This window comes from Camarhynchus parvulus, chromosome 4 (assembly GCF_901933205.1).
Source record: "Camarhynchus parvulus chromosome 4, STF_HiC, whole genome shotgun sequence".
In the NCBI taxonomy this organism is placed as follows: Eukaryota; Metazoa; Chordata; class Aves; order Passeriformes; family Thraupidae; genus Camarhynchus; species Camarhynchus parvulus.
In genome coordinates this window covers 23,353,846-23,377,959 of record NC_044574.1, presented here as the reverse complement: position 1 = coordinate 23,377,959, position 24,114 = coordinate 23,353,846, and the positions used below count along the sequence as shown (strand labels likewise).

The 24,114-nt window shown below is 35.4% G+C and overlaps 1 protein-coding gene across 2 annotated transcripts in view; it reads left to right on the top strand.

The window, feature by feature from the left end:
• Nucleotides 1-24,114, top strand: part of PDS5A (PDS5 cohesin associated factor A) — a 76,244-nt gene that overhangs the window by 36,688 nt on the left and 15,442 nt on the right. For both annotated transcript variants that reach the window (XM_030946777.1, XM_030946776.1), the window contains exons 9-26: nt 484-599; nt 1,386-1,480; nt 2,372-2,517; nt 8,508-8,659; nt 11,814-11,927; nt 12,527-12,608; nt 13,337-13,385; nt 13,515-13,654; nt 14,601-14,716; nt 15,418-15,523; nt 16,418-16,578; nt 19,220-19,343; nt 20,503-20,661; nt 20,919-20,987; nt 21,650-21,786; nt 22,453-22,576; nt 22,838-23,042; nt 23,534-23,648. In XM_030946777.1, coding sequence (XP_030802637.1) covers nt 484-599; nt 1,386-1,480; nt 2,372-2,517; nt 8,508-8,659; nt 11,814-11,927; nt 12,527-12,608; nt 13,337-13,385; nt 13,515-13,654; nt 14,601-14,716; nt 15,418-15,523; nt 16,418-16,578; nt 19,220-19,343; nt 20,503-20,661; nt 20,919-20,987; nt 21,650-21,786; nt 22,453-22,576; nt 22,838-23,042; nt 23,534-23,648 — 2,210 coding nt within the window. The remainder of the gene's footprint in view (nt 1-483; nt 600-1,385; nt 1,481-2,371; nt 2,518-8,507; nt 8,660-11,813; nt 11,928-12,526; nt 12,609-13,336; nt 13,386-13,514; nt 13,655-14,600; nt 14,717-15,417; nt 15,524-16,417; nt 16,579-19,219; nt 19,344-20,502; nt 20,662-20,918; nt 20,988-21,649; nt 21,787-22,452; nt 22,577-22,837; nt 23,043-23,533; nt 23,649-24,114) is intronic.

The window sequence follows — 24,114 nt, the reverse complement described above, 5'->3', positions numbered from 1 at the left end:
AAGAGAAATAATTTTGCATGTGTGGATATACATGTAGGCTATGGTTGCAACAAACAAAAGTAACCAAGAGATAGGTATCTGGTGAAATTACATGTGGCTTTCATTAGTGCATATGTGTTTACAACATCTTAATTGGTGTCTTTTCCACACACATAAAATAGTCTTAAAAATGTTTTAAAATAAATCATTAATTGTTTATTTTGTCAGATGTATATTAGAGTACTGTATATGGGTTTTTATTGCTGAAAAGAAGGTTCCTTAATAGTACAGCCATCTATTCAGTGTCTGTAATGCATTAGCTTAATAGGTATATTTGTATATTTTGTCTTGTATGAATCCTATAAGATAATTAAAGAGAACAAGGATTATCAGAAATACTTTCAAACTCAGTTTTTAATCTAATGGTTAAAAAAAACAGAAATAAAATTATGACTAAGATATTACAGATAATTTACTGTTCCTTTTTCATGTTTTGATTTTTAGAGCAATGATGGAGAAGAACGTTTGGCTGTTGTTCGACTTCTGGCTAAACTCTTTGGCTCCAAAGATTCTGATCTGGCCACACAAAATCGACCTCTTTGGCAGTGCTTTCTTGGGCGGTAAGAGGAATGGGATAGAGTTCTGAATTTCTGTTCTTTTTTGATGTTCTTTTTTCTGTTTTCTTACAGTATTGCATTTTTTATTTTCTTTCTAGAGGATGTAACTGTTTATATTTGAACGAGTTCCTTATTGAATCGTCAAAGCAGAAAACTGCATACAGTTGTATTTTAGAAGGAAGAACCCTGAAAGACTGCTGCTATATTGCTATCAGCTATGGCTATATAAGTTAGACAGACAGCACATTGTATGCATAGCAGAATTTACACAATAGCTATGCCAGCACTGTCTGAAATTTCATACTGTTCAGCTGTATCTGCAGCTCTGTTTTGCTTGGCATTTACCTTTCCGAATGAAGAGATACTTTCTTTTACATAATTGTAGAAGTTCATAATCTTTTAAAAAGAGAACATTTTCAAATGGTTCCTGGTGATGCCCGTTTACATTTGTGTAATTTTGTGTGTGCGTGTGTGTACGTGCACACACACAATCGACATTGTATGGAGACCTGTGTTCAGAAGTCAGTGGGCAAAATCCATTGGATCAACATTTTATCTACATACACCATATTCATTCTTTAATTTTAGTCCTGACTGAATTTCACAAGAAATAACAAGGATTTGTATGAGGTACATTATTGAGATAAATTCAAAACATTTATATTTTGCCGTATAAAAGTATTCTAATAGTTAATAGAACGTACTATCAACACATGTTACTACATAGAGAATAATACTGATTTGCAAAGCTAATTAAAAATTAACATTCATTATCTTCTATCCCTCTAGGTTCAATGATATCCATGTCCCTGTGAGATTAGAGAGTGTGAAATTCGCCAGTCATTGTTTAATGAACCATCCAGACTTAGCAAAAGACCTCACTGGTGAGATGCTCATACAGGGGTTTAGAATAATCTACAAAATGAGCAAGGGGCTGTGTAACTATTTTTGTGCATAGCAGTGTAGTTCTGAAATGCACCAAGTCCAATGCTTGATAAGGGGGGATGGAAGAGGTATTTGCTGAGTAATTGATTTCTGTTGAAAATGAGTGCTAGTAATTAGAAAGAGGAGGAGTGTGTGGTTTTGTGTGGACTTTTTAAGAATGAGTAGTGAAGAAGCTACCCATTGCAGAATGAATTTTAAAGTAATTTCAAGTTCTAAAGAAACTGTGGGTAAGGCAAAGCAAATATTGGTTTGACACCCTGGCTTATTTTCAAAACTAGTCACTGAGTTCCCCACTACTCTGTTCCACTGAACGCAAAAAAGGCCTTTTTGCTGATCTAAACTATGAAGTTTCTTCTTCCTCTACAGTATCACATTAACTATGAGAAGATTTTCAGACTTAACTGAAAATACTGTTGTTTTTTGATGCAAGCTATTGTACAACATTTGTCAGTACTTCTGATTTATTATTCACGTTTTTCACTCTTAAGGAATGAGAGTTTCTTCTTTTTGTTTCTTCTTATTCCCTCACCTCCCCTTTACTTACAATATATTCTAGTCAACTTTATTTCATTTTATTGCTTCTTGCAAATGATGTTATCATAAAAGTTATCACTCCTATATTCTTCTGATATTTACAGTTACCTAATTGTTTTATAAAACTTTAACATAGAAAACATTGGAACAGATGTTTCCTGTCGGTGGCTCTATATTTAATAGATTACATGGTTGTGATATATGAGACATTTAATTGATTAAACATTAGTAATAAATCAGAATACATCACACCTACATAAAAAAGCCAAGCTTCTCATTGTTTCTGCTCATGACAGAATATTTGAAGGTTAGATCACACGACCCAGAAGAAGCCATTCGACATGATGTTATTGTTACAATTATCACTGCGGGCAAGAGAGATCTCTCTTTGGTCAATGACCAGCTGCTTGGCTTTGTGAGGGAAAGAACGCTGGACAAACGGGTAAGTGTGTTAATAGTGTGTTTTCAGCAATGACCTGCTTCTAATATACTTCACTAAAAGTAAAATAAAAAAAAACTGAAGCCACGGAATCAGAGAATCTTCAGAGTTGACTATTAACAGGAATACTCATGGAAAAAAAATATTTTCTTACAAGAACATCTTAATAAAAATTCCATATTGTGGTGGCATCAATCAAGTGTTGTCAAGCAAATAGGGTCATTGACTTGTGATAAACACAGTTACATTGTAAGAACATAAGAACGGTCTTGCATGTTTAAGCCAAAGGTCACTATAACCCATTATAGTTCTCACAGTCAGCAGCTTTGGATTTGTGACTTAAGGCTTAAATCCTTAAATCACAAATCCAACAAGTTGTGATTTAAGGATTTCTTAAGTCTGCTGGCCCATGCTCATAACTTTCAACAGAACTTTATTCCATGTATTTATCAAGTTCTTTCTTGAATTTATTTGTACTTTCTAAGCCTCCATGGCATATGCATCTGTAAATTAAAGTTTAATGCCTGTTTGGGAAAAATAACTTCACTTGTTTGCTTTTAACTTGTCTGATCATTTGATTTGGTATCTCATAGATCTTGGATTACATAGAACAATGAAGATTCTTTGAGTCATTTATATTTAATAAATATGAATACCATGTCTTCTCTAAGTCTTTCTTTTCTATTCTAAAGAATCACCTGATTAACTTCCACACAAATTGATTGTTACATACTGCTGATCATTCTTGTCTGGATGTTCTCTGTCATGTTGGAACTAAGGTGACCAGACTTGGGAGCAACGTGCTACTCACCAGAATATTTGATTTTGAATGGCATTCAGAGTTTGCACCGTGTTACTTACTTGATGATAATTTTTTTTCTTATTCTGAAACGTTCCGTCTGTCTCTTCTGCTATTTCTGAGCATTGAGCTGACAGATTTGGAAAACATTCATGTTAACGTCAGTGTTTTTCTTTAATAACTTCAGGTGGTATACTGCCAGATACTGTACATGCAGAGTTAATGCTGATGGGAAAACCTATCCTTAATCTGAATTTCTTCCATTTCATACCGTAACAATTCAGTAGCATGACATTTTTCTGCAATTCTTAATTATGTTACATCTGACTACCTCAGTAAATTTTACACACACTGTTCAGTTCATTTTGTAAGAAAGTAAGTTTTGATATATTAAATGTCAGAGATTTCTTTATTACTTCATCTACAGGTTTATTTTGTTCCCTTCATTGTGAAAATCAGTCATTTATTTCCAGCTATTTCCCCCTATGTTTTAGTTGATAATTAATTCAAAACAGAATTTTTATTTTAAGGCCTTCTGGTACGAGGCTTTGTTGGAAATTTTTTGGGATCCAAATGCATTTTACTGATGGACTTCTGGATCTGCTAAAAGTTATTTTTTCTTAGATAAAACTTCCCATTATGTAAAGTTCATAGACACATTTCTGTGACTTCTTTTTCAGTAGTGTCAGCTCTTTTTTGTCGTTACTGTTCTATTTCAGCCTGTTTGCCCATTCCAAATCAGATGTTCTTTTGAGAGGCACATTGTTCCTCTTCACACTCTTTGGTTTCTTTCACATTTGCTGTCTTCAATCTGCTTATGGACAGATTGCAATAATAGAATAATTAGTATTTGGTATATAATTCTTGTAAAAGTCAGAGATGGGTTACCACCTTTTGTAATTAAGATTACAAAATCTTGATGATTTTCTTCCTGCTTACTTTATTAATTTTCTTAAAATGTCTCTTAATGATACTTTAAGAAACCTCTTCAGACCTCTCCTGGAATAAATCTGTTTGTCTCTCTGCCATACAGAAAGGATCTGGAAGCCTTTCTGCTTCTGCAATCTTTGGTGGTGATGTTTAGTTAGTATGCTTTTAATAACTTCATTTTAAAACTATTGCCCATGCTTCATCAAGGCTTTACTTTCAATTTGCTGGAGTTTGTACTGTTTCCTGTTTACATTCTCTTTGCAATGTAGCTATGTTGATTTTTTTTCCTTATTATTGTCATTTTTTGATAGGCTATAGAAAGGATACCCCCTATGTCATTCTAGCTGTTTTTTCTAATTTCACTTTTTTTTGTTCTCCTCTTAAGTGAGAATGTTACTGTAATTGATTTTGACAAGAATGTCATCTTTAGACAGAGAAATAGTGATTTTGAGTATGTTCACTATTATAAAGCAGCTCTTCAATTAGCTATACTTGCAGCTTGACATTGCATGTTTCTCAGAAGTGATCAAGATCACCTTCCTTCTTTTTCAGCCACTAAACATGTCCAAAAGTTCGTTTATGAGATCTAAAAACTTTTTATATAGCCACCACTTTGCCCTGGGACTTACCCCCTAGTGAGAAGGGGATGACTGTGTCTTCACCAGTGTCTCTCTGTTTTCCTTTAGCATGTTGCTGTCAGTGAGAGGCAGTCAGCTATTACTGCACAGCTGTAGTACTGATTTCTACAGAGCTAGGTCTTTTTTTGTGGGGCTTTAAATCAGTGTTGTGGCATGTAACGTTCCTCATGTGTTAGACTAAGTAATTTCACACCAGTTGTAGGTTTGATATGTTGTGTTTCAAGGTTAGGTGCTTTTTCAGGTGATCAGTGAAGAATAATTTTGTCTGTACATGATGTTTCTCTTATAAAAATCTCTGGAGAGAGCTTTAATGAAGGTATATCCTGAGGGGAAAATAAAATTAAGCACTGACTAGAAATTACTACAACAAATACTTAGCATTTGAAGTAGACCTTAGCAATATAGGGTGTGTTGGTAAATATAGTTATTGCTGTAGAATGAAGATCAAGGATCAAGATTTGTAAACTTTCATCTGTTTTTTAAAAATAATTTTTAAGATTTCTCTCCAGTTTGGGAGAGGAGCATTGATAATGTCCATGTAACTATCTTTGTTTTCTATGTAGGATTTTCTCAATTCCAGGCTGAGTGCACTATACCTATTTTAATCCTTTTCTTTAAAAGAGCTCTGTATTTTGCTGGCTGCATTTACCCTTTGTAGCTGGGTATCTGTTGGACACCTCTACTGCAAACTCCTAGATGATGGTTCATCAGTTTGACTTCATCTTTTTAGGTCTGCAGTCATCTCTCAAATGAGTATTGCTATTACTATGGAAAGAATGCTTATCCAACAGGCTGAAGTAAAGTGCTAACCTGTCATTTCAGTTCTGCCTCTTATCTTTATAAAGCTGGGAAAAAAATTAAATCATGCTAACTGGATCACCATTTAAGTGATCTGGTTTTTTTCTCCTGACCATATTCTAATTGACACAGTATTGGTAAAGATAGTCTAAACACTTTCTAGAGTGAAAGTTTCTGGCTAAAAGACACTACTTAATTTTTTAAAGGAATGTCCTTAGCTGATTTGATATATATATATAGACATTTGCATTATGATTGTAGCTATTTAAAAAACAGCAACAAGTTTTAAAACAAATGAACAAACCCCACTTCCACTGGTAGTTTTCAAATCCATTTTTATTGCTCCACATGGAAAAGTAACTCTGGTAACATGCTCCCCAAAAACTGAAATCTTGTCTTTGGTAATAATTGTTCTTAGGAAAGCTCGTTTGGAACGCTGTTTCAAAGGTCTTTCCAGCATCTTCACTTTTCAGAATAATTAGGAGACATTTTAAAAACAAATAACAAAAATACTCTTGTCCATAATACTGGAATAATCATAAGAACCTGAGAAGTTAAGAGAGTTTTGACAGCTTTGTTGGCATTTCTCCCAACAGTCTTTATGGAGTAGAGACTCAGGCCCTTCATAAGAACTGACTTGCACATCATCAGCTTGAAGTCAAAAGCCATAGAGGAGCCATAGAATCATATACCCATTTTTGGTTCCTCCTTATGCATTTTTCTGCATATGTGTTAGTTTGAACTGTACTGAAAACCATTGTGGCTTTTTTTCCAGATAAAGGAGCACTATTGTAAGGTGTTTATTAAAGTTATTCTAATGGGTAAAGGATTGTTTTGAATTTTCAATAGCAATTTTTTTTTCAAAACTCAGCCCAACAGTCATCAGTGGAGGAATTTAATTACGTTGGTCAACCAAGGAAGCTAAGGTTATCCAAGTTCTTCTGTTAATTGAATCAGGGTAGTAATTCTGTTAGCTGTGTTTATGTATGCTGCCTTTGAAACTGATTATTACATTCCTCTTTATGTTTATTTGCTGTTTCAGCTTCAATTCTCAAAAGTGTTTTACTCTTTTTTTTCCTCCCTACATGCATCTCCTCTTCAATGACTTGCTTTCATGGTGTTCAAAACATTCTCTAAGTGGTTTGGTCCGCTGCAACTGGCTTTCTGTGTGCTCTGAGATCTACTCTACAGCTATTTCACTAATCAGAATTCTATTTGCAATCCAAACCTCCTTTCTTTTGTAACTCCTTGTTACTCCCACATTTTACGCTTAAATTTTCTGGAATCATTTCTAGAAATCATTTTTTGTTTTCTTCTGACGAGTTTTGCCATCCATCATTCCTGTCTCATATAGGAGATCTGATGAAGCTATCACCTGCATTGGAAGGGTATATCTGAACACAGAAAAATATTACTACTTTTCTGAAAATGTTTCCCTTTCAGGCCTTTATTTTCTTTAAAATGTGCGTTAAAATGTAACAGGAGTGAACAAATTCCTGCGGAAAAGTTAAATAATAACATCTATTTATAGCTATTACTGTATTATGTTCTAGCAAAGTCATTACTATATTGACTCATCTGTCACTTAAGAAATACAACAAGTAACAAAATACAAGTTTATTCTTTCCATCTTATTGTTATAACCTACTCCAACAGCTATTGGTGTCTTGTGGTGACATGAGCCATATTATCTTGAAAATTTGTCTTTTCTTTGCCCTTCAAGAAAGGGAAAAAATTCAGTAAAACTATTAAGAAATTAAATGTGCAGTACCTCAGTGGTATTGAGTCAAGCCTTCAGTTTAACAAGATTGAGGAAGTTACAGTATGAATAATAGTATCTACATTTGTGCTTCATAGGCTGAAATGATCTGAGCATTGTTAGTCCTTGGGAGTTCAAGGCCAAAAGTGATACCTAGTGTGTTCTGGAATAAATTATCTCTTTCAGTTCAAATTTAATGCATTTCTTCTAAATGATGTGGGAAAACAAGTGTCTTCTGAGGTTTACTGTGTAAATCATTCAGCATGAGACACTATGCTGCCTAAATTAATCCTGAAGTCAGTTTTGGTATGATTCCTCACACGAATCATCACAGGATGGCTTATGGGTCTTGTCTGTTAAATTGTTTAATAATGGGATATTTGTTATTTATTTGAGAGGATAAAGTATGACCACCAAAAGCAAGATGGAGAACCCATGAACTCCTCCTGTAGCAGTTGTACTCTGGGGGGTTTTCCCTCAATCCCTCCAGTCTTAGAGCAATTGCTTCAAGGCTTCAGCAAAATGCGCCTCTCCCACTGTCCTGGAAGGTAGCCTCAGAGCTCAAGCCTGGCAGGTTTGGCTTGGCCTAGGTTCCAGATCTCCTGTGTCTAGGCAAGGGTGCTATGAGATGGTGTAAGGCAGTGGGAAGAAAGAAGTCTGCCACTTACCTGGTGCCTGTCTCTGAATAGATAAGCCTTCCAAATCCTGACTCAGTAAGACACTTATTCAGGCATGCATGTTAAGCTGTACTTAAGTTCTTTTCTGCTGGCTAGGTCCCAGATTTTTTATGCTCAGCACAGAGAAGTACTGAAGTCCTGGGTACTGACAGTATTTAATCAGCATAGTACTGGCAAAAAAACCCTTACACAGGCTTTGCAAATTTTCATCTACAGGCTTCAAACAGCGTTTTTCAGCTTTTGAAGTGTCTAAGTATAGGAGATCAGAAAGTGGCTATTTTGTCTTTCATGCTTCTACATCTTTACTGTATTCTGTATGGTTTATTTATTTGTTTGTTTGTTTGTTTACCAAAACCAATTCCTCAACTTCTTTTAATTTCTCCCCTCTCAAGTGGCGAGTAAGAAAAGAAGCTATGATGGGTCTTGCCCAGCTGTACAAGAAGTACTGTCTTCATGCTGAGGCTGGAAAAGATGCTGCAGAGAAAGTGAGCTGGATAAAGGATAAACTTTTGCACATATATTATCAAAATAGCATTGATGACAAGTGAGTCAATCTAAGTCTTCCTAATTTTAATTGTATAGTGATAAGAGATAGTCTGAAAATATGTTCTTATTCTGTGAAAGGTGTTATATTCTGCGTTTATGGGTTGATGTATGATGTATTTAATTAATCATTAAGATATGTATGCACATATTCAAAATTGTTTCATTATCTGTTCATGGATTAATTTTTATATACCGATGGAACTAGAGCTATGATTTTCATTAACTAACTGCTGTGTAAGAAACACATGCTGTTAAAATCCATCCTCTGTGAGTGTTATGTGTGTCCACACCACAGTACATGCACATATCTCTCCTTTTGGTATATGGACCTTTAGGTAGACCAAAAGCTGAGGAAACATCAGAGGTGCTTTCACATTTGATTTGTCTGTGTTTTGTCACTCAGTCCCTTTGATTTTTTGAAATACTATTTTGGTGTCAAAAAAAGTATTTTGGCCAAGGTTTTGGAAGATTATTAATAGTTTTTCAGGAAGAGAGAAGCTGTGATACCACACAAAGGCAGAATTTCAGCCTAGATTTTTAGTATGGTGGACTCAGAAAATTCTTTACACTGTTTATTAGCGCCTTGCTTTTGCAGCCTGGTACTTCAGAATGTTTTGTTACCTTGGTGACTAGTCTGAATGGGCCAATAGCCTCCTTCAGTTGCCAGTTATGATACTAAATTTTTAAGCACTGCTGCGGTGAAGGCTCTTGCTTTGTTTATCTGGCTGGTTGTAAGTGGGCCATAGTTGCATATTTGTTTAGTTGGCACCTTTTTTGAAAATCAGGAAGTCTTCACATGGTTTATACAAAGCTAATTCAGCATATATGTGAAAATATACTTTAGCTTGCATTGAGAAGTTTCTGGTTTTTCTACCATGTTTACATTTTGTTTTCAGTGCACAGGTTTGATAGTGGACAGAGAATGAATCAGTTGTGTAGTGAATGGGGCAGATGTTTTCTGTATTTCTGTTCAATCAAAAGCAGAACACTTGGATGGGCAGATGGAAATGAGGCAGGGAATTTTGAGGGAAGAGTGTGTCATCAAAGCTGAGTTTCTTACTCTGATGTGATTTCAGAAAGCCTGATTACACTATTGAAACTAGCTTTTTCATGAGGAGGCATGGATTGTATCCTGTTTGTTTTCTCTGTGTCCACACAGAAAGATTGGTGGCTTGATTTTTAATGTTCTAGGTCAGTTTGATACTCTAAATTTTAATTCAAATTATACTGGTCTTCAAGGCTGACAATTAAGTTCTTGCTCAATGACACCATTGGGTTGGTTTCCTGATCTCAGCGGAGGGATGAATGTGTTTGTGCACTTGTCAGGATTTTAGAGATTTAGCACCTGAAGAGATGTAGAAATGCTATGATCTTTTAAGACATAAAAGATCTGTTCAATCCTTTAAACACATAAGCAAGCATGGGCCAAAATTAGCCAGCTCTGGCCTATTTTCCTTCAGTAATGCAGCAAAGAGGATAAAAAGTAGCAGTGGACAGCTCTGGGCCTTGGAGTATTTTCCTCAGGGTGCATGGGATAACACTATTTCTTTCAGGAGATAATGGTGCAATATCACACAGAGTTCAGGCATGAAGTGGAATAGAACAGATTTTTTTCCACACATAGATAACTTGCTCACTTTTATAATGTTTTTGTTGTTGCTTGGCTGTTGATTTGCACGTCTGCTCAAGACTGAAAACTTCTGACTATAAGAGCTGCCTCTCATTGTATTCTCTGAGCTTCTTTGTTTTACAATAAATGTACAGGGAATGGAGTGAAACAACCACATCTGAAACAGTGCCCTCTTACTAACTATAGTTACGCTAGCCAGTCACTTTCTTCACGGGAGAGAAGTGTGTCTTGCCGTTATTCCCATTTTGTAAATCTTGACCCTCACCAGCAGGGACCAGGGAAGGGATGATGCAGTCATTCCATTTGTATTGAATGCTTTTCTAGAACTTGTATCTACAGAGACATGGACTAGAGCAATGTTCATAAATTGGTAAGAGCTCTGATGCTTCCCATCTCCTAGAGTGTTAAACAGATGGAGTCCTTTGTGCTCTGGAGATCCTGTTCCCCAAACAATATAGTTCTTGGAGTCAATAGCAGGAAAGTGTACATTTAAAGAGACAAAGCCAAGTTTTCTTTAATACTAATGGGCTGTCTTGACATAGTTGTATCCATACTCAAGGTCATCCTTTTATTCCTCTGTCTTGCCATCATGTCTCTTGGAATTTTCTTTCAACAAAAATAAGCTGTGTGAGCAGAAATAAGGTGTGTTTGATCTTTGCTGCTGTGGTCTCTGTAGAAGGCACTCACAGAGTTCTTGCTAGTACCAGTGGACTGGTACATAGTGAAAAGGTTTTAAAACTCAAACACACACAATATTTGTCAATAAGTATCAAATTGTATTGCTGAACATTGTGCACAGCTTTCATTTGTATGAATTGAATTAACATTTGAATGTTCTTTTTTGGGGGGGGCTATAATTAGATGAACTACTCACTTGTATTTTATAGTTCAAAGTTGGTATTTAATGTAAAACTTCAAATGTGTTATTTAAAAAAGATAATTGGAGATTGTTTTTGCTGGATTGGTTTGTTCTCAGTTTGCCTTTTGCCCCTTTAGTTGTATATGTTGTGGTGTTCCTTCATCTCCACCTTTTTAGTGTTGATTTTTAGTTTCTGTATTAGAATGAGTAGATTCTCAAGTACTGTAGTTCAATTTTAACCATTCTTTCAAGGATTCTTCAGATTTTTACTTTTCCTCCCCTTTGAGTTATATTCTTGTATTCTTTCTCCTTTATTTGAGCTTTTCACTGTCAGTGTTCTTCAATATATTAGAATAAACAAAGGGAGATTCTCAGATCCTAAAGACAAGGAGAATTTGGATGGTGACAGATTGCTCCCTCTTAGAGGTGAAAGTGAAAGAACATGGAAAAGCTCTCAAGGAGCAGTTCTTGCTAATCTTTCTATCAGTAGTGGAAGGAGTCTTTACAGCTGAGAAAAATGCCCCTAGTTTTTGTCTTCTTTCTTTGTTGAAAAATCTGGTTTTAATGACTTCTACTATTTCTTGTTTTTTCAGCTTGCCTGGAAGGTATTGTTTGACATGTACAGTAGTGATTTCTCTTCTATTTTTTCTTCTTTTCCTGCAGATTACTGGTAGAGAAAATCTTTGCTCAGTATCTTGTTCCACACAACTTGGAAACGGAAGAGCGAATGAAGTGCTTGTACTATTTGTATGCTAGCTTGGATCCAAATGCTGTCAAGTACGTATAGTTTCTATTCAACAAATACTTGATTTCTTAAGCTTTTCTAACATCTCTGTTATCTTGCTTGTATTATATAATAAAAATACAGCTAATGGATGCTTAACATTGTTTGCAAGTAGCATAGTATTTGAAAACATTTCCCATTTGTATACAAACCCTACATGTCCATTAGACAAGAGGATCCCATGATATTTGAGAAGAGTGGGTTTATCCATTCATTTTCATGCAGACTTAAGAGTGTGCAAGTGATGACTTTTAAGTTTGCTCTGTATTAGGAACCATGATGAAAGTGTCTGTAACTGAATTCTGGTTGATGATGGACTGGTTTTTATTTGGGTGGTTGTAAGAAATACTACAGGTGTCCTGCATATGTTAAATTGTTCCTAGAAGAATAAGAAATTATGCTCTGTAAAAAGAGAAAATCAGTTCCGCCTTGTTTTCACCACTTACTTTTAATATTTGGTAGGTTTTGATTGTACCTAATAGGTGTTGTGTTGCACTTCTAAGATAAATAAATTAACAATCTTGTTTTTTAAAACATCCAGCATTTTTTTGTCATAAAGAAGCTTTTCTTTTCTTGTTTCCCGTTTTTGCAGAGCACTGAATGAGATGTGGAAGTGCCAGAACATGCTAAGGAGTCATGTACGAGAATTGCTGGATTTGCATAAGCAGCCCACTGTACGGTTTTGAAAATATTTATGCTTTATCCAGTGGATCTATGGGACTGATTTACTGGGGGGTTTTAATACTGTATTATTGATAAAATGTAACTTCATTATTTGTTGATTTCTGTATGTAGACAACATTCCATTCTCATGAAGTAAAGTTGCTTTTTGTAATGCTTGAAGGTATATGACCTCCTTCTGTTGATCATTTTTTCATAGTACTGCTCAAGAGCTTTGAAAAGTTTCGAAGGTTTTTGTTCGCTTTTGACAGACTTTTTTTCTTTCTCACTTTCTAAGAAATTTTGAAAATGGAATATGTTGTAACATAAAGCAGTGATTTCTTAATTGGTTAGAAAAAACAAGTTCTGGAATTTTGTTCTGGAATTCTACTAGTAGAAATTTGAAATAAAAGGGCATTGCTTTGAGGTTTTGGTGAGAGAGTGGGCTTGTGGGAATTTTCTGTTCTGGGGAGTACTGGGGTCTTTTTCATTATTTTGACCTGTTACATGAATTAATGAATTTTTGCAGTTCTTTGATGTTACAAGAAGATTTTTTTCGCCACTCTGTGTAGTAGCTGCTAATGAAAGTTACACTATTCTAGTATCTATTCTTAAAACAAAAACATAAAACATAAGATTCATAAGTAGAAAGTAGTGCTGCAGAAGAACTAACAGATCAGCTTAAAGGTGTATTTTATAAAGGAGATATTGCTGATTTGTTTGTTTTTGCTGTTGTCCTCAGTCAGAAGCAAACAGTGCTGCCATGTTTGGAAAGCTGATGACCATAGCAAGTAAGTGTTAATAGCTTTCTATAAACATTCTATAAACTACTACAGCATTCCTGGAAACTGTATTTCTGTGAATCTTGGCCTGCTGAAGTTGCAAATTTATCTCATATTGAACTGTTTTTAATCATACAGAAAACCTTCCAGATCCTGGGAAAGCACAAGATTTTGTGAAGAAATTCAATCAGGTTTTGGGTGATGATGAGAAACTTCGGTCCCAGCTTGAACTGTTAATTAGCCCTACATGTTCTTGTAAACAGGCAGATGTCTGTGTGGTAAGGAAATGGAAAAGGAAACTTTTATACCATAAATATTTGCACTTAAAACTGCTACCTGGAATTAATGGTCACTTTAGTTACCTAAATACAGTTTTTACATGTTTCCAATTTTCAGAAAATGCCTTTTTGATTAACCTGTAGAGATTAGGGAAAAGATAATTACAATCATTATCTTAAGAAAACACTAGCTTTATTCCTTCCTGGGATTGTAAGCATCAAGCATAATGTCTAAAAGACCAATTTACTTCTTTAAAATACTTAATTTCAAGTGCTGGTTTTGTGGTTTTAGGGTTCCCAAATGGTCTTCTCATACTGATTCAGCTTTCAAGTACCAGCAAGTCATCTGTTACCATCTGCATATTATTAATTTATTTTTCATCCTAGAATAGTGTTTGGAGATCACTCTTTTTTTCCCCCTCGTGTTATTAAACCTCTTTGATGAAAATACACACCTTAATATTAAATTGTACTTTTCCAGATTCTGCCAACCACCACAGATTTTTTTTAATGGTCTAAGGCAAAATAAGCAATTTCATTGACAGGAATTACAAAGGACATTTCTTTTTCATTGTTATGAAATCTCAAGTACTGCAGGGTTACCCACAGTTTTCTGGATTACACTTGACAACAGACTTACACATTCTGTGCACTGCACTTCACTCTTCCTTGGATCTATTTTGAATCTGGGCTGCAATTCTTAAGAACCCCTGAAGAACTCTTAACTAGAAACCTATTTAAATAGTTTTGTAAAGTATGTCTGCTTTGAATATAACATGATTAAGAGAGGTGTGGAGATACCAACAGCCCCCCTGTCAGAAACATTTCACTGATTATATAGACAGTCTCTCTGGTAAAGCAATAGTGACTATATTTAGCTTACTCAACATGTTGAAGAAGTAAGTAAAATGAGTGTAATTCTTGTTTGTATCTAACATTCTTGTAGAGGGAGATAGCCCGGAAACTTGCAAATCCTAAGCAGCCAACAAATCCTTTTCTGGAAATGGTCAAATTTCTTCTGGAAAGAATTGCCCCTGTACATATTGATTCAGAAGCCATTAGGTAAGTTTGAAAGATCATGAACAATTGACTCATGAATGATTAAAATATGGTAAAAATAGCAAAAGAAAAAATAATTTTCTTGGTGTTTAAATTGGTCTGTCCTAGCACTAACTGTGTGGGTGAGTTTTAAATCAAAATTATGTAGATGTATTCATTCCCAGCAACCTAGAGGATGCAACTTCTTTTGATGCTGCTTTGCTGTGCTGTCCGTAAAATGATTTTAAAAATGTAGCAGTTCATGGTGACAATTCTATTTGTGGGGCTTCAGGTGAAAACTGTGAACATAATTTTCACATAGTTAACTGCAGCACAGTCTTCCATATAGCATCTGAATTAATTAGCTTTTTTGGGATTGTGTAAGAGAATGTTTTGATTTCTTTTAAGACTTGTCTGGCAACCTAATTACATTCTGAAACTTGTGCAAGTATGTGTTGATCTAATGCCACCAGCATGGTGCGGGATTTTTTGGGTGGATTTTTTTTTCCCCTGAAGAATTTGTTTTGCAGAAAGTGAAATTAGAAGGAAAAGGACTAATGTAACAACTTAAAAATAGCAAAAACCAAACAGCAATGCCAACACTACCCCCAGGGACTGTTGCTTTCCCTTTATATGTTGTGAAAACTAAGTAATCTTGCTTGTATCTCCAGCGTTTAACATTGTTGCACTTACTTGTTTGTTCCTTTTTTTATCTCTCATTTCAGTGCACTAGTAAAACTAATGAATAAATCCATAGAGGGGACAGCTGATGATGAGGAGGAGGGTGTAAGTCCTGATACTGCTATTCGTGCAGGGCTTGAACTTCTCAAGGTAATCTGCATTAACGCAGCGGTAATAGAAGGGGCAAAAGGGGCATGAGTAATGAATTAATGTTAGTATGGATTTAGTAGTTATTACTTAGATAATTACTTTTTTAATGTATGAAACTCTTATTAATACTCAACTTGAAAGAAGAATAGTGGAAGAGATGGTTTGTTGGAAGAAGTATGTTTTGAAAAGGGTGCCAAGCATTGAAATGTACATGTTAAAGCAGAAATTGGTTTCTGCTTAGGGAAACAGAATTGCTCTACTACTTAGGGAAGTAGTAGAGAAAAAGGTGTAAAGTGAGAGGAAGAGAAACCGGGAAACTGGGAGAGACGCCTTCTCTGGGGTGTGTATGACACTGGAAGGAGAGCAAACAGTTAGCTCAAGAGCCATGTTATTTAGTGAGAAAAAGGGAACTTGTGTTCAGTGGTGCTGAGGAGTGGAATGGGGAGAAAGGATTTGAAGTATCTGGAAAACAGTAGCCCGTGTTTTGTTTGTAGATGTCTTAATCTTCTTGGTTTCTTTTCTGCTCAGGGACTATAGATTCTGGAGAAATTAAAATTCCAGTTCAGTTCAATTAGGTTGAAAAGAAGTGTTGTTAAATAGATTGGAATATAAACATTCGTTTGAAGAAATGTGTTTTTATATATTCAAATCATGTAGTATCTTACAAAATATTTGGAGGACAGGAGGACCTGAAAAGCAAAACCTAGATGTATTTATTTGAAAATTGATATATAAATTGTCTCAACAATGCAGTTATTGAATGTAATAGTTTTGTATGGGCATGTAACAGCTATTTATGGTGATGGTAATGCCCATAAACAGCCTTCCTTTTGTTTTTCTGATTATTCATTTACTATGAATAAATATACCTTTGTTTTAATGTGTTGTCTGCAGGTTCTGTCCTTTACACATCCTACCTCGTTCCACTCTGCAGAGACCTATGAGTCTCTACTGCAGTGCCTCAGGATGGAAGATGATAAGGTAGCTGAGGCAGCCATACAGATTTTCAGAAACACGGGTCACAAAATAGAAACAGACTTGCCACAGATAAGATCGTGAGTATTGTCAGATTCTGCTTTTCATATCTGCAATTCTGCCTCTTGATAGCTTATTCAATGTGTTACCCCTATCTAGTCTTGTTAATATGATCAGCTTCTCTTCCATGATTTTTATTTCCTTCAGTACCTTTCTGTCCCCATCCCTTCATTTTTAAATTCTGTGCTCTCACACTTTTTATGTGTTTATTCAACGTGTTAGATAATTCCTCAAAATCTTCATATAATAGAGAAATTAAAACCAGTTCATATCTTTTAGGTTACAAAATAAGCAACAGCAAAAATACAGCAAAGATATGATTACTTGGCATAATTTCTACTCATTTCTGTCCTTCACACAATTTTTTCGATCTTTGTAAGGAACACAGATACAATCTCTGATATAGTTAACAGCTCTGTTTGTTATTAAACAATATGGGAAGCAAAAGCTAAAAGCAAGCATGAATTTCTAGCAAAGAATAATTGTCTGTCTGTAAGTTGTCATTCAGTTCATGCTATACTGCTGATTAAAGGTGCATAATCCACTAGGTATTCACTGACTATTAAATATCTTGTGATATTTAAAATCAACCTGTCAGTAACTAACTTGTCCAAGTAATAAATCACAGGTTTCATGTTCTCATATATTGAAATATCATTTTGGATATTGCCATGCTAAAATGCATATCAGTGTACACTTTTAAGTTTGCTGTAAATTAAAGCTGTAACCTCAGTGATTCTTCTGAATGGGGATCGGATTTTGGACAAAAGGAAAATATTATGAATACAGCTATATAAGATACATTTTAAGACATTTGTAGGGGTAAAAAGAAAGAAAGAAAAACCCAGCAGTCCCCATTGTGAGTACAGTTCCTAGTACAGTCCCAAGTGTCTTTGGTTCCCTACCAGAATTTAATCAATACTCTACAGCTGGGCTATATAATGTTCTCTCAAAGGATCTGGTATTGCTGAAATTTTTTTGACTTTGTGCCTTACTCAGGTATTGTTGAAGTTTAGTCTGGGAGATCTCAAAAATGTAACTGTCCAAGGGGAGGTAGCATCCTTGGCATGATTTCCAGGCAAATCAGGTTGGCATTCTGAAAAACCATGTCAGTGTTTACACTTGACACAAAGAAAAAGACATCTGAGGACAAGTAGATGTTCCAGACTTCATGTATTCAGAAATTTTTATCATAAATGAACGATCTGATACAATCACCAAGATAATTTGTTTCAAAGGACCTGTTTGTATTTTGGGTTTTTTTTAAATGCTTCTGTGAGCAGGCTACTTGCTGTCCTTTGAAGCAGTGTTCACCAGCAGCAACTCAACTTCTTTCTTGCATAGGAAATGAATAAGGGGTTTTGTACCAGTTCATGGACAAAGACTACCATATGGCTCTGGACCCTGATGAAAGCTCTGGCCATGCTCAAACAGGGCCTATGGACCATGTATGAACTTGTAGATGTAAACATGTAAAGGTGCATGTCAACATTCCACCTTTTGCAGATTTGTGTGAGTTGGGATGTGCTGAGGTGTGGTTTGTAACTGCTGCAGCACCAAGGCCTGGCAAAGACACTTTAATGTACTTATACTTAACACCATGAAAACTGTAGGTTAGCCATTGAAGCTTATTTTAACTGTAGGTTTTACTGAAATCTGTCCTGTTTTGGCTCTTAATTCAATTTGTGGAATCTTGGCAGGTTTGAGAAGAGATTTTCTACTTCAGGATAGTGTTAACATGTTTCTCAGGGTCTTTGGTTTGGTTTTGGTTTTTGTGGGGGCTTTGAGGAAACTGAGGTTTGATTCTTTCAACCCAGCAAGTTGCTCTTTAGCCTTGGTTGCTGATTTTGATTATGTAGAATGTGTCAGCAGGGTGCTGAATAATCCATGTACTGAATACTATCAAAGAGCTTTTCAAGAAAGCAGGGAGATTTTTGGGGATGTTTCTGTGTCCGACTCTTTCTGGGGTGTTTTGTTTTTTCATGTTAGTTGCTGGGTGAGTTGCAAGATGAACCTCCTGAGTTAGTGGCTCAGCTGCTGAGCTCTGATGGGACAGACCTGCCTTCCAGCACTGCCTGGGGAGTGGCACTGCACAGTCTGACCACCCTGGACCTGGTATCGGGAGCCCTGCACTTTCCTTCTGTGCCTTCTGATCAGCAGATAGATTGCAGAAGATTCAAAATCTCACAGCAAAGCAATTGTTTGCTTGGGTATACATTGTGATTAAAAGTTCTGGTTATAAAAGCCTGTAAGCACACTGATGTTCAGTGGTTATTCTTAGCTTTCACAGATTTTCTTCAGCCCTTTCATTCCCAGGCGTGGATAATAAGTCCAGGAATTCATCCTAGCTGAAACTGTCATGTTGCCCCCACCTTACATTTGTCTTCCTAAATAGCTTTATTTTGATCATTATTTTCTATTAGGTTTGACTTTTTTTCCTGTGGGTTGTTTCCTTCTTGTATGTGTACAGTCAGATATTCAAGTATTGCTAAATACAGTTCCATCCTGCTTTTTACTTAATGATTGTGATCTTTCCTGAACAGACTTCAAAGGAATACTTGATTTATAAGACAGTGATGATAGATTTGTGTGTGTGAAGATACTTACTTTTTTGTAGATTGCAAATTGCATTTTGAAGTATTCTATTTAATGTTCACACAGAACACTAATTCCGATTTTGCATCAGAAAGCAAAAAGAGGCACTCCTCATCAGGCAAAACAAGCTGTTCATTGTATACATGCCATATTTTCAAATAAAGAAGTACAACTTGCACAGATCTTTGAGGTATGTGTTGCCTTTAAGGTTTGTTTCTGTTATTAATTGATACTAGTAATTAAAATTAATTCCTGCTGTTTATTAACAGGTAACAGTTTATGAGGTCAGGAAGCCTACAGATGTGTGGTAGTTAAGTAGTTAAGTCTTTAATTTTACAATAGCAAGTTATTAATATTTGTTTCTTAAAGTCACAATTTACTAATATTCTCATGTCTGATAGGTGAAGGTTTTTCTTTTTATCTGCATGGGAGAAGTTTGGAGGAAGTAAGCTAAATATGCTGGCTTGATCCACAGCAAATCCCATGGGGACACATTTAGCAGATACTAAATGAGAGATAACAGTCCCTGCTTTCAAGCTGTATTGAATTACCCAGCTTTAAGGTCTTTACACATACAGCCCTGCCTCACTGAGGCAGTTAGTGCAGAAAACTATGTTTGGCTGTAAGCTCAAACATCAGCTTACTGCTCACTTACTGCTTCCTTAGACAAGTTATTAAGCAAAAAGATATTCTATACAGAGCAGTTTATTACTTCTCACTGTAGTCTTTTAAATAATAACATTATTAATCTGCACTTGTAAAATATTTTATGTTCTTAATCTTGTCTGTCTTTGAGCCTGTGCATAATTTGTAAGTGTGAAAAGCTTTCAATTAAGCTTGCAGAGTTCGATTTCTGCTTAGAGTTCTGTGAGAGTGCTTGTTCCCTCCCTAATACCAGAATCTGATGCAGTGGTGTGGGATGATACAGGAATTGTCCTGGTGACTGTTACCTGGAAGGTAAATACTGATGGCTAGTAGAAATGTCCCTGGTGGTTTCCAAGGTTTTGGCTGCTGTTTTTTACCATTGGCAGTTGGGATTCAGGTGTTCACAACTTCTGAACAGAATTAAGTCAAAGTTTTTTCCCATGTCACTCAGGTTTGAATGTGTTTCACTTTAAAATAAGAAGAGAATATAGAATTTGTTTTGCCCTTACCTTATATGAGATTTTTATTTATTCTGTTGAATAGGAAATTGTATTCTTCATACTTCTGATTGCTAGTTCTATTAATTCTTTTGGAAAAGCAGTGAAATGCATCAGCAATACAGCAGTAAAATAAACTATTTTAAGACATGTTAATTTATTAACTGAAGCTGAATTTTGATTTTTTTTTAATTTTTCCTTCCCCAGCCTCTTAGTAGAAGTTTGAATGCTGATGTACCAGAACAGCTTATAACTCCCTTGGTCTCTTTGGGTCATATTTCTATGTTGGCTCCAGACCAGTTTGCTTCTCCAATGAAATCTGTTGTTGCAAATTTCATTGTGAAAGATCTCCTAATGAATGACAGGGTAAGATTATCTTTTTTTTTTTTTTTTTTTTTTTGTAAGTACTTATTATACTGTTTAGCCTATTATGAACTCTGTGGGGAATAGAGCTTTTTTTGTCAATGGGTCTGTAATGTTCTGTAAGTGGTTAGTACAGTGATAATTGCATTATAAAACGTATTTTTTGAAAAGAACGCCTAATCCATTACTTTCTTCTATTTTTACTTCTTCATTTTCTGTATGAATTGAACCAGTTTGTATACTTACATGAATTTCTATAGTCAACAGGTGAGAAAAATGGAAAATTGTGGTCTCCAGATGAAGAAGTCTCTCCAGAAGTACTAGCAAAGGTGTGTTTTATCTGCTGACAGGAATAATGTGTATATCTGCAATTAAAAATTTACTTTTCTTCAAGCAATTGGGAATATTAGAAGAAATCCTTTCAAGTGTTTTTGTGTTGCGGATTAGTCCTATTAGAATATTGTTGTTTTTGTGGATTATACACAAAACTGATAAAACTGATAGAAACTATGCATTCTGTTATCTTCACTTACTGATACTAATTATTCAGAGCATTGAGAAGATGAAGAAATTCAAAAGTTGTAGTTTTCCTTACAAGAAAAGTGACTTTGACTTTACTGACTTGTAAACAGATTTGAAATAAATTGAGGCCCCGATGAATGGGAATCTAATTATGGCCATTTCTAGGAATTTTTATCTAGTTGCTTTTACTTCTAATCATATATCAAGTATCCTGCATCCTTTGCAGATGCAGATCTGCAAAGACAGTGGACCATAGTTGTAGTCTCCTGAGGTCAGAAATACCTCAGGAGAGGTCAGTATTTCTTCTTCTTTTTCACTCTAAATGTTTACTGCTTCATTCTGTTCCTTTAAAAATGTATCCGCTCTAATACACAGAAATCTATGGGAATTCCAATTTGACAACAGGAGGTTTTAGTAACTTACCAGCTCTGGCAAGTAAGCTGATTGTTGATTTGTTTGTGTGTGATAGGTGCAGGCAATTAAACTTTTGCTGCGCTGGTTGTTGGGTATGAAGAACAACCAGTCAAAATCTGCCAATTCCACACTCCGGTTGTTGTCAGCTATGCTCGTCAGCGAAGGAGACTTGACAGAACAGAAGCGAATCAGGTCAGAGTTTGTTCCTTGCAGGTTTCCATAAATTTTGTTTTAGAATTTCAAAGAATGTTGGTTCTTTGAGAGTGCTTGTGGAATGTTAAGGTCAGCACCATGTTGGCTACAGATTTGATCAGAGTAGTAATATTAGGAGTGGAGTAGCAGCATGAAATTATGTTGGATACTCCCTTTCTTGCAATTTGCTAATACCTACAGAGTTCCAAATTAGATTATTTTCCTAGTAAAAGTCATTGTAGAGAGTAGAACACGTGCAGAGGTATCTTTGAAAACAGTTGAGTGATAACCACCTCCCAAGCATGTTAGATTTTATCTTGGGTAGAACTTCTTCATTCCAACTGTGAAGTAGCTGCACCTCAACTTCATTTTGAGGGTGAAGGAAGGAAAGAGAAAAACTGGCAAAAGCATTGCTTTAATTTAAACAGTGATAGGAAAACAAGAAACTTGACTGATCTAATTTCATTGTTTTACTCAAAGTAGAGGTTTTTTTGTGGGGAAAGTAAAGCAGTTTATTTTTCACAAATTTGGTAGGGTTAATTTAGCTTGATCTAGAACTGTGTTACTGGCATGTCATTGATCTTGTAAAAAGAAGAAATTAGAGATATGCAGATAGTTGTGGTGAGCTGTAATTAATTATTTGGGGTTTTTCTCTGCCATGTTTAGTAAATCAGATATGTCTCGACTGAGATTAGCTGCTGGTAGTGCAATAATGAAGCTTGCACAGGAACCCTGTTACCATGAAATAATTACCCCAGAACAGTTCCAGCTCTGTGCACTCGTCATTAATGTAAGTAACTGCATTAGAATTGAAGTGACCCTTAATCGAGTTCTGAGTCTTTACCTCTGAGCTTTTGTTGCTGCTACAGAGTATATTCTGTTCCTCACTGCAGCTTTCACAAGTTCTTGAAGTTTCAATTTCAAATGTTAATAGTGCTGCTTCTGTTCATATTTTTAGTAAGCCTCCTCATAATTCCACCTTGAATGCCTTTTTTTTTTTAATAAGACCAGGATTTTGATGGTTGCGCTTTTATGATTTGTGTTGCTATAGGATGAGTGCTACCAAGTGAGGCAGATATTTGCCCAGAAGCTGCATAAGGCACTTGTGAAGTTACTGCTCCCTTTGGAATATATGGCAATCTTTGCTTTGTGTGCCAAAGACCCTGTGAAGGAGAGAAGAGCACATGCCAGACAGTGCTTGCTGAAAAACATCAGTATACGAAGAGAATATATTAAGCAGAATCCTATGGCTAATGGTTAGTATTTCACTAAAATTGTTAAGAATACAGTAATACTAAACTGGAAGGAGTAATTATTAAAACTTAAGCAATTGGTTTTTCTAAAGAAACACTAGATAAGTTTAATCTGTTTCCTCATCTTTATATTAGACACATTAAATCTAAATTTACTTAGTTCAGTATTAGCATTAACCAAAAAATACTACTCTGTACATGGCTGAGAATTATGGATGTAAAATACAGTGCTCTTATGGTTGTGGTTGTTTTGATCAAAAACCAAAATTTTGTGTCCTGATATTTTTTGGCTTTATCATTACCTTCCTGAAGCAAGACCAAGTGGTTTTGTAGTAGTAAAACACGTTCATTTATTTTTAATGATTCATTAAAAGTAAAGTCAGTAGGAAGAAAATGCAAGTCAAAATTTTTCATTTCATGTTTGAAAAAGTTTTTCTTATGATGCATGTGTATGTGTGTAATATAGAAGTAATTTTTTGTTGTTGTTACTGTAGAAAAATTGCTGTCCTTGCTGCCTGAATATGTGGTACCATATATGATTCACTTACTGGCACATGATCCAGATTTCACAAAACCTCAGGATGTTGATCAGCTTCGTGATGTCAAAGAGTAAGTGTCAAGTGATTCTAGAATTCTTATGCTGAGAATTGTTCTGCACTTGGAAAGAAACTAATTAGGAAGAAGAAAATACTAATTAGGAAGAAGAAATATTTGTTTTATCAACAGTCTCTTCTAAACCAGTAAATGTAAAATGGAAATATGGATCACCTGAACCATGGGAAGAAGGCATCAACAACTGCTTAGCAGTATATTCTGAAAGCCCTAATGGTAACCTCTAGGTCATACTGTAGTATACCAAATTAGTGAGTTGTGTGTGCTTCTTTTAAAGTAAGCAATGATTTCAGAGTCTTGTCTTTGTGCCAAGGAATATTTATAGGATGTCAAGTAATGTTAGTTCAAATATTTTTGAACTTTTAAAATAGGGTGCTTCTCCAAGACTTGAAAACAGTGAGGCTGGGTAGGTCCTGCCTCACTGGAACCTTATTTTCCCCTTCTTTACAAGCCTACTAAAAGT